The 11,005-nt window shown below is 34.3% G+C and overlaps 1 protein-coding gene across 1 annotated transcript; it reads left to right on the top strand.

Moving 5' to 3' along the window:
• The first annotated feature begins 8,499 nt into the window (after positions 1 to 8,499).
• LOC114315355 (transmembrane protein 161AB protein) lies at positions 8,500 to 10,174 on the top strand. The gene has a single exon (XM_028261971.2). It carries the CDS (start codon positions 8,658 to 8,660, stop codon positions 10,047 to 10,049), a length of 1,392 nt encoding a protein of 463 aa, XP_028117772.2. The 5' UTR covers positions 8,500 to 8,657; the 3' UTR covers positions 10,050 to 10,174.
• The last annotated feature ends 831 nt before the right edge of the window (positions 10,175 to 11,005 follow it).

Raw genomic sequence — 11,005 nt, forward strand, 5'->3', positions numbered from 1 at the left:
TTACAACAAAATGGATTTAAATCTAATACAGTTAAAGTCCTAGACTTGTACAGGTTTAATACAACAATTAACACGAGGGTGAATTACACTAATAGTCCCTATAGTTTAGGGCTTGTGTCATTTTGGTCCCTGACTTTTCAATTGTGACACATTTGACCTTGAAATTTGAATCTTGTTCCAAATAAGAACAATTGAATATATCATTAGATTTTTCAAGGGTAAAATCATCAATTTGATAAAATATAAACTAATTTGACAAAAATAAATGTCAAACAAATATTTTTAAATTTTTAAAAATTATTTCTACCCACTAAAAATAAAATTATGTAAAATTGATAAATCTTTTAGACATTTATTTATTTTTTTACCGAATTAATTTTTATTATGTGTTTGGATGATAATCATGTAAAATTAATTTTAAAAAATTAATCATGTAATTTTTATTAATTTTTATCAATTTTACATAATTTTATCATTGGTGGATAAAAATAATTTTAAAAAAATTAAAAATATTTTTTTAATATTTATTTTTGTCAAATTAGTTTATATTTTATTAAATTGATAATTTTGCCATTGAAATTAAATAATGGTATCTTCAATTGTCCTTATTTGGAACAAGATTTAAAATTCAGGGTCAAATGTGTCATAATTGAAAAGTCATGGACTAAAGTGACACGAGTCACAAACTATAGGGACTGTTAGTGTAATTTGCCTTTAACACAAAAAGAAGCCTTCATCTTCAAGTTTCTCCCAAGCTATGTCCTTGGCAGAAGTATATCATCAACACTTGAAAATGATTTTCCCATACAGGGTGAGTCAAGCCCAGTAGAAATACTCTAACACAGTTTGTGAATCATAACAAAGATACAAGGTGAATGCATATGCAATGCTCGTACCGAAAACATTTTATATCTTATTTCAAAACCATGCAATGTGAAGTCTATATCACGATTCGAGAAATCATTTCCTTTCTAGTAGAAAACAGGATTATGAATACAACTCTGGGAATCCCTTAGTACGTGTCTGTAAACAGGCTATACAAGCACTATCAATTGTAATTTTTACTAGTATTAACCGGAAGGCTCAACACCTAACCGCATGGGTTTTTGGACTTTCACTAAGGATACATAGGCCAACATAATACCATAACCACACCCCTACCCAAATTTACCAAGGTATTCACCAATTTTTCTCAAAACAATAGACATTTTCAAAGTATTAAATAAGCAACAATACCCAATGCAAATGAATGAGAAAATAGTTTCAATTCTCATAGTTCTTATGCAATTTCTACAGCAATCTTAGCTATTCTTCACCGGCAGTCTAATATAGATATCTCTAAACAGATAAATAAATTTCGAATAAGGTTATACTTTCAAAAAACTCAAGATGTGAGTGATAATACAAATCCAACTCCGCCATTCTCATCAACTTCAATTCAATTTCATAAATCTAACATCAATTCCATTTATCTTTACAAAATCAACATTCGATAAATTTAGGGCATAATCTCTATTTTCTTCATAAATCAATCCCAAGCATAAAAATCTATCTTTTCACCACAACTCCACAATAAATACATTTCCTTAATCATTTCTAACAATTCATTTGAAAACTCCTCTTTTTGGTTTCAAACCAAAACCCTAGATTTGTTCAAAAATTCTAAATCACAATATTATTTAAAAAACACAAATAACTAAGTTAAAAATCATAAGAAAGTGCAATGATATCCCTACATTGAAGCTAGAAAGCAAGAGAGAGAGAGATGGAACCTTAATAACTTCGAAACTTAACTTTGTTCCGATAAAAAAAAAAAAAAAAGCTCTCAGAGTGCTCTACCTTTTTGTCAAAAAGACTAGGGTGAAGAAATCAATGGATCTAAGTGTATTTGTAGAGAGAAAGTGAGTTCTAGAGAGAGAGGGTCTCAACTTAGGGTTTTCAAATGTTTAGAGAGAGAGAGAGAGAGAGGGGGATAAAAATGTGAGCCAAAAAGATGACTTTACTGATTGTTATAAGTGTAGACCGCTCGAGCGCAAGAAGTGTCGTTCGAGCGACCAAACACAATAAATGAGACCGTTTAAGCCCACAAAGTGACCACTCTAGCAAAGAATACCAACTCTCAGAAGTTTTACAGATAGAGGACCATCGTTCGCGCTCAAGAAAGATCGCTTGAGCCAACATCGCTCGAGCGCAAGAAAGATTGCTCGAGCGAAGAATGCCATCTCCCAATATCTCTGCAGACCTGCAAAGGTACTAGAAGTTCGCAAAAACTGCTCGAGCGCAGGAAGCACCGCTCGAGCAAAGAGGTAAAATTATAAACAAGAACAATTTTGAAAAACAAGCTACCAACTTGTTCTAAATGTAACCGAGACACTCCAATAACCAAATTCAATGAGAAATAAGGAGAATCAAAACATGAACATCTATATAAGATAATGAAACTCGGATTCAAAATATCAAATGGGTCGGGTCTAAATCAGAATCGCTATAGATCGGTCATATAGTATTTGGTTAGGAAGAAAGATTTTCATTTTCTTTTTTGTTACCTCCTTTGTTTTTCCTTATTCTTTCTTTTATAGGGTTATTGTATTAGCCTCCGTCATTGGATTAACATCTTCATCTAAGGGTTCTGGTTACTACTAGACTTTGGTCGGGCAAGTAGCTAGGTTGCTTTGAACTTTTGCCTTTGGATTATCTTACTGTGTGCGGCTTAGATTATGTCAGACGTTAATAGCCAACTTGTCGATTGCTCCATCCGTCAGATTAGGTTCATCGGATGGTTGTGTCGTTTGAGTTAGTTAGGCCCATGCTCCTATCTCTGACAATTGTGATCCTTGCCGTTGATTATGAATGAATCTAAGGGCATCCTTGCATTCTACTGATCTTCTTCTAGAAGGTGATTTTACTTAGGCTTTGGTTACGTGACATTGTCCCTCGTCTGACAAAAATATCAATGATTTGGGCTTTTCTCTTGATTCGGGTTGCTTGGTTGGACTTAGTCGTTAGGCCAATAATTTTACCTCTGGATTTTGGGTCAATGTTTTTACTCATTCACAAACTATTATAAGTAAATTGGAAAATTATAAAAGAAAATACGTTGAGATAGAAATGATATATTTTATTAGAAAAATTTATAGAACACATGGCAAAAAAGTGTGTATTATATGCCTCAGTTATATATTTCGTTATGACACATTATGATGTTAGTTATGATTCACTGTAGTGTTGGTCATAATTTAGTTATGATTTCTTGTGGTTGTTATTTTGGTTATGACTCATGGTTATGACTCATTGTAATATTAATTATGACCTATTGTGATTTTTTTAGTTATAACAAGAAATGATTTAATTATAATACTTTTGGGTGTCAACATCATGAAATATCATAACTTGTAGGTGGTATCACTTTTTGGAGAATGTATGTGTCACGACCCAAACCCGTCCCTATGGGTTTGGCACCGTAACCGGCCAGTAATCCGTGATTGCCGAAGGCCTGCTTAACAGTAATGACAGGAATACAGAGTAAAGGGGTTGGTGGAAGCCAAAACAGTAAATAAAAGATGTCCAATGAGCTGTGACAGTCTGAATGCAAAAAGACTTTTATGAACAAGTCACATTCGTAACCAAAACACATTTACATACCAGATATACATACATACAAGTTAGGGATTCAATCCCTATGCCTATAACATCTATTACAAAATAGAAACAGAAGGGTGAATCCGAACACCCCAAAATAGCCATAGCTTGAACGGACTTGGAACCTCGAGGCGAGGCACAAAGGTTGGCTTGACAAAACAAGAGCTAACCTGACGCTCCTAGCTCCGGTCCGGTGCCTGGACACTTACATATATATATATATGAACAGTGAGCTAAAGCCCAGTGAATAACAGTTATGTAAAGAGGTTAAAAATGAATGTCCTTTTAGTAATTAAATAGTCATATCAGTCACTTAGAAACCATAGCAGTTATATGTGGTGCATCCCATAGCAAAACAGCACAGTAGGTCTTAACAGACCGAACAGTCAGTTGATGGCCATCATAACAGTAACAGTAATGGTTCCAAACATGGGAACCGACAGAGATCTCTGTGTCAGTAGCAGTAATAGTACAGTAACAGTAAATTGCTATGGATGCCACGAATACAGTTTATAAATAGGACAAACATTCATTCATTAAACAATAACGTTTCAGTAAGCAGAAAAGTTGATTATTCAGAAAATAATCATAATTGAACATATCTTTACAACATGGTTACTCACAGAGCACTGGGCTATAAGCAGCTAGTGGGCGTTCTCGGGTGCCAACCCTACACAGTTACAGAACGAACACACGCTAAGTTACACACTCGGGAATCAACAACTTAGTCCCTATCTTGACTCGGTGTGGTTCTACATCAATATCCTCATTAAGATGCCTTAAACATGGCCTAGGAATGCCTAGGATGGAAAGAGGATGTAAGGATGCACTTTAAAACACTTTTCAAAATTTGCTGAAACGGGGGTCCACGCTCGAGCGTGGCTTTTACGCTAGAGCGGACATGCAGACAAAGGAGCTCCGCTCGAGCGTGACTTCCTATGCTCGAGCGGACTGCAAACTTCATGAAAAGTACTGGATGCATGCAATTCACGCTCGACGGACGCTCGACCCCCGCTCGAGCGTGAACTTTCTCGCTCAAGCGGACTGTAAAACACATGAACTTCTAGGCATATGCATTTCACGCTCGAGCGTGACTTTTCACGCTCGAGCAGAAGTGCATGTACTCAAAGTGCACGCTTGAGCGTGAAGTCCTACGCTCGAGCGTGGGTCCAAAATCTGGAATTTCCAGATTGAACCTCAAGCATGAAATTCAACTTTTAAAGCTTCAAATTCGATTCCTTTGGGTTAATTTTCTGGAAAACTCTTGGAAACTCATAGTATAACATGTCTTTGAAGATCAATTTGTAAAATCAAGCCCAAAGGTAAGCCAATTGAACACAAATTCAAAGGAAACTTGAAGAACGATGCAAAAATCATACATGCATGAGTTCTCATGTATTCTAGTGTTTCAAAACAAGACCAAATGCAATGTTGAACTCAAAATCATGATGAATTCATGGACCATAACAAAAATATGAACTTGCATGTGGAAATTCTCATGAAACAACTCCAAAATTCAAGAATATGCACATGCATGTAAGGATTAACTCTCAATTCAACATTTTAAACCAATTCTTGACATTGATCTCCAAATTTCCATGAATCATGCAAGAAACAACTTAAATACATAAACCAAAGCATGAATCCTCTACCTTAGGTCTTGAATTCAAGATGTGGAAGCTCAAATATGCAAATTCCCTTCAATTCTTCTAAGTTTCAAGCCAATCTAGGTGAACTCAACTTCTTTCCTCTCACCCATAGTTTGGTCTTTAAAAAATGAGCAAATGATATGAAACTAAGCTCTACACAATGTTTAACAAAGTGGCCCATTACAATGGCAAGAAGGTAATAAACTCAAACTATTGTAATTTAACATTATTTAATCTAATTTAATCATTCCAAATAGGATTTTAATTAAACCTACCATAAAATCACATAAATTCTAATTAGCATAAAACACTAATCAGTTTCTGATTCGGCCGTCGATAAGGCCTTCAATTTGCAATTCGAAATTAAAACATGAACAGATTCATTCAAAAATCAAACAGATAGAAATGCATTTAAAACAATACACTCCTACAATCAATTCAGGATTTCATTCTAATCAGTTACTTATCATGCTTAATCACAGATTAACACTAATCAGAGGTGATAGTTGTCACAGTATGGTAGATGAACTCATTACCATGAAATATCATAACTTGTATATCATATCCCTTTTTAGAGAGTGTATGGAAGATAAACTCATTTTAATAAAAAAATTTAATTAGGAAGAAAATCCTTAAAGGCATACTATTACAATTTTAAAGAGAGCAGTATTACAATTTTATAAAAAAGATATAAGATATAATTGTTTCTTTTATAGAGTATCCCCTTCCTTTTAGTGCTCCTTGGTGTTTGTTTTTTTTTTTTTTTTTTTTTTTTTTTTTCTCTTTCTTTAACAAGACCGTTTCTATGATAAATTAATATAAACAATACGAGTGATAAGCAATAATATATGCATAAGATATGTTAAATCTTAAACCTTATTGTTAAATATAAACTATTTTTTTGTAATCATTTTATATCATCGGAATACATGACATAATATTATTTATTTTCATTAATTAGTTAATAATTATTTTCTAATAAGGGAACTAATCATGAAAATTTATGTAATAGATGATATAAAGTATATCATTTCTCAATTTTTAATAACAATATTCCGTTTTATAAAGATTGGAAGACTTCTTTTTTATAAAAAATTGAAATTATCATAGGCAAATATAAATATTAAATATAACGCTAACACTTACAAATTTGTAAAAAGAATTAGGTGGATAATTATTGTCTCCTACTTATCGAACCATGTTTGCTACCACAATACAAAAACTCTTATTAGTTATTACCATTATACCAAATATTTAATTAAGTTTTAATCAAAATTTATCTACTTTCCATTGATAACATGAAAAATAAAGTTCGGCAACTTGCCCTAATGCCTTCTTTCTAAGCCCCGGTGACCCAATCCTAAGTTCACTCTTGGAGATTGGGATGCCGGGAGAGATGGGTTGGATGACTCACTTTTTAAATAATGAATTTCACTACTTTAATCAACTAAGAAATTGATATTGATCACTCACTTGTTAAGTAGTCAAATGGTATCAGTCTCCATAAAATAGTTCATGTTGCCTAAAAAAAAAAGATACATAGTTTAAATTGTAAGTTAGAATTCTTTATCTCAATTGATAGTATTCAAATGGTGCAGGTCCAAGTCATGGAAAATAATATCTTACAAAATAGGGATAAAGTAGGTTTATTTAGATTCCATCTAGATAGGACTATTTGTTTGCATTTTTTTTAATTTAAAAATGTATAGCTAGACCCGGTATAGACTTATCTATTTTCATATTTTTGTTTTAAACTTTCATTTTTAATATGGATATTATTTTATAGATCTCATAATGACAAATCAACAAAAAAAAAAAAAAAAAAATTATATAGAAAACCGGATAACATAATTCAAGTAGAACAAAGCTTCCAATCCCAAGTGGGGGTGCTGGGGGGTCGTGCGTGTCGTTCACTGATTGGCCAAAAAAAAAATTATTTATTTTTTTATTTTTTTTCAACGAATGACACAGCATCACGCCACTGGGGTGCGACCTCCACTGGGGTCTCTGAAGCATGGCTCAATTCAAGTAATGAGATTTTAAAATTTTAATGCATAACACGCATATAGAAAGTTTTTTCAATGTTTTATTATTACGAAAAGATGGTTAGGAGGACTATGATAGGCACACTTGGAAAATCGATGCTATTTTCGTCAAATGCAATGACTTGTATAAGTTTTGGAGATATTTTTGCCAAATGCAACGACATGTATAAGTTTAAGAGATTAGCATCTAGACTAATGAATTTAAAATTTGAAAATTAAATTTATACCTTGAGAATTTAATAATTTTAAAAAATTTAAAAATACCTTTCATAGCATTTAGTTTGTCAAGGTAGTTTCTAATTAGCCTCCGTTTGGGAAGTGGGTTAGCTTTTTGGCTTTTTGGTTTTTTTGGCTATTTTAGCCTGGGCTTAAAAGCTTGGTTTGGGAAGGGCTTTTTGGCTTTTTGACTTTTTTGAGTTTTTTTGTGAGAGAAGAATGTAATGATTATAGGTTGGGATGTGATGTTTTGTTTGTTATGGCTAAAATAGCCTATTTTGTCTTTTGTGGCTAAAATAGCCAAAAAAGCCCAAGAACCAACTTGCCAAACAGAGGCTTAGTTTTTATTTTTTAAAAAATAAAAATAAGTTCTCAACCGAGCATAAACAAATCATAGTAAAAGAGTTTCTCACAATCTTTTATCATTTCTTATTACTTCTCACCTATTTAACTATTCAAATAAGTGAAAGGATTTTTTATTTTAATACTTTTTTTATTTTATTTTCTCACCGAACTCCAACATTTAAATAGAGTATAAGAGATTAGCACTTAGACAGATGAATTTAAAATTTAAAAATTAAATTTATAGCATGCGTATCTAATGATTTTTAAGAATTTAAAAATACTTCCATGTACTATTATTCACTTTTGTGAAGGTAGTTACTATTTTTTTTTGGTTAAAATAAAATAAAGGGCAAATTACATATACACCCCTCGAGGTTTAGCTAAATTACAGATATCTCCCTGAGATTTTGAAAATTACATCCCGCCCCCTGAGATTTGTATTTTCATAACAATTTGCCCCCTGAAGTTTATATTTCATAACAAATTACCCCCTAATTTCTTATGCAAATATAGCATTCAGGGGAGAATTCGTAATTTCTCAAACTTCGAGGGCATCTGTAATTTAACCAAACTTCAAGAGGTGTATATGTAATTTGCCCTAAAATAAATAACAAGTTCTCAACCTAGCATAAACAGATCATTATGGTAAAGTAAAGTGTAAGAGCTGGTGCTTCATCTTATTTGTCTTCTTTTTTAACAATCTGAACACAGAGAGAGAGAGAGAGAGAGAGAGAGAGATTCATTTCATTTCTTCCAATTTTTCATGAAGATGAAGATCATGTCACCATTGACCCTTCTCTTCACAAACAATCTCATACTCCAATCAACTCTCGTTCTCTTTCTCACTCTCTCTCTCTCCTTCCTCAAGATCCCCATTCTCTTCCTCCAAGGCCTCCACACCTACATCCACCCCGACGATGTCAACCCCTCCGCCGCCACCAATGGCGGCGTCAGGGCCGCGATCCGAAGACCCGGCACCTCCGACCACCAAGAACTCAAACCCAGAAAACGATCCAAAGAAAAATTCGAATTCGACGAAAACAAAGCTCAGATCTTCAGACTCAAGCTCACAGATGGTCATCTTCAGACCCGTCTCTATTTCAATCAGTTTCGCAGCGCTTTCAATTCGACTGTCATTGCTTTGTCTTGCTTTGTGCTTCACAACTCTTTGTCTGTACTCGAAGGTTCTGGAATTATCGTCGATGGTGGTACTATCGTTCCGATTCTGTTAGGGTTAGCTAGTGTTTGTAGGGTTTTCATTTCAATTGCGAGGGTTTCGTTCGAAAAATCGGCGTCCAAGAGGTCTGAGAAGCAATTGAGTGTTGTATTGGGGTTTTTAGGGTTTCTATTAGGGTTTGCGATCGTGATTGAGGTTGTTCCCAATTGGGTTCTTGATTTTGGGTTTGGATCGTTTGATGGGTTTGGGAAGTTTTTGATTGCTACTTTCATGGGATGCATTGCGGGTTTATTGTACATGCCGGCTGGGAGGTGTGCCCGGGCATTTTGGCTTGGGACCGATCAGATTCGATGCAATTTGTCGATAATTAATTGTGGTTGGATTGCAAGAACACTTCTTTATGCTAACTTTTTGTTGATTATATTCACTTCATTGCTTTGGATTAACCCATTTGCTAATCTCCTTGTTAACAATCATGTTGATGATAAGAAAGGAGGAGCACATTTGATTGGTAATGCTGATGAATTGGTTGGTAATTTTGGGATGTCGCAATCAGATTTTGGGAAATTTAGGTTTTGGTGTTTGTTAGTCTCAGGTCTTTTGCAGATTGCAACTTTGCGCCCAAATTTGCAAATGTATTTAAATGAGGCAGTGTTGTCTTGGTACCAGAGGTTACATGGTGGCAAGGTTCCGGATTTGGATTTCAGTAGGGCAAAGGTTTTTCTTCACAACCACTACTTGTGTCTTGTAGTTCTTCAATTTTTCGCACCACCGGCACTGGTACTTCTCTTTCTTGGGTTCTCTCAAATTGATGACAATTTGTTGAAGAATTTCCAACCGGTATGTAGTTCATTCCCCTGCTCTGCTTTGGTTAAGCAAGTAACTTTATTTATGGCTTGGTGGATTAATTTTGTTTGGGCTATATTTATTTCGGCAAGCCTTGTTCTGTATCGGCGTGGCATCTTGTATGTTTCATAATGAGGTTTTGATTTCCAGCCCTTGAACCTGTTATGCGTCTAGTTTTGAGCGAAGAGTGTTGTGATTGTAACATACTTTTTCCACATTCAATTGATGAGTTGCAATTTTGGGGCAACATTAACACATTTTTGGAGGCTTTATCTTAATTTTGTCAATTTTGTCTTTTTTTCTTTTTAGATGAACTTCATGCTTGTAATTTATTGAAGCAAGAGTGTTTACAAGGATACATGTCCATGGGAAAATGAATTGATGAAACTATAATTCACGAATCACGACTAACGGAACTTTTATTGTGCCAATATTATTTTTTTGTTGTTATTTTATATGTTCAGTCTTGGGGGTGTGTTCCTTCCAAGGTTCAGGGATCGGAAATTCTTTGGTGCCATTGGATTGGAGGAAAACTTTTGAATTAACTGCACTTGCGGGAAACTCAAGGGCCTATGCACCCCTGGATTAATCGGGTTTTGATCTGGATACCCCAATGCCAATAATAAAAATAAAATAAAAAAAAAATCCTTTAAAACTAGCATCAGGAGGAAATTTGTTGTGATTAGAAGTTCCGAACTCGTCTTTTACGGAGCTTCTATTTGCACACACAATATACACTTTTTACACATCTTCCTCACTACACTTTTTGCATATCCTCTTCATTAAGTGTGTGTATAAAGTGGGTTTGGTGTGGGTAAATAGAAGCTCCTGTCTTTTACATTATCTTAAAGGATAAATTACATTTACACCCCCTCTATTAAACGAAAATCACACCGGTACGACCTTTATCCTCTAAAACATCACTGTACTCTTTACTTTAAAAACGTGTAACAGTTGGCTCCATGCCGTACAATTGACCAAATAGAAAATGATGAGATCAACATAAATAACACTTGAAATGCCAAATAGCCTCACATTCCTTCTTTTGTTCCCCCTCCATTCTCTCCATCTCCGTCTCCCTCTCCCAT

This window comes from Camellia sinensis, chromosome 8 (genome assembly GCF_055761805.1).
Source record: "Camellia sinensis isolate YWXY chromosome 8, ASM5576180v1, whole genome shotgun sequence".
In the NCBI taxonomy this organism is placed as follows: domain Eukaryota; kingdom Viridiplantae; phylum Streptophyta; class Magnoliopsida; order Ericales; family Theaceae; genus Camellia; species Camellia sinensis.

Coding starts and splice junctions, on each gene's coding strand:
- LOC114315355 (XM_028261971.2), top strand. CDS start 8,658: ATGAAGATGAAGATCATGTCACCATTGACCCTTCTCTTCACAAACAAT.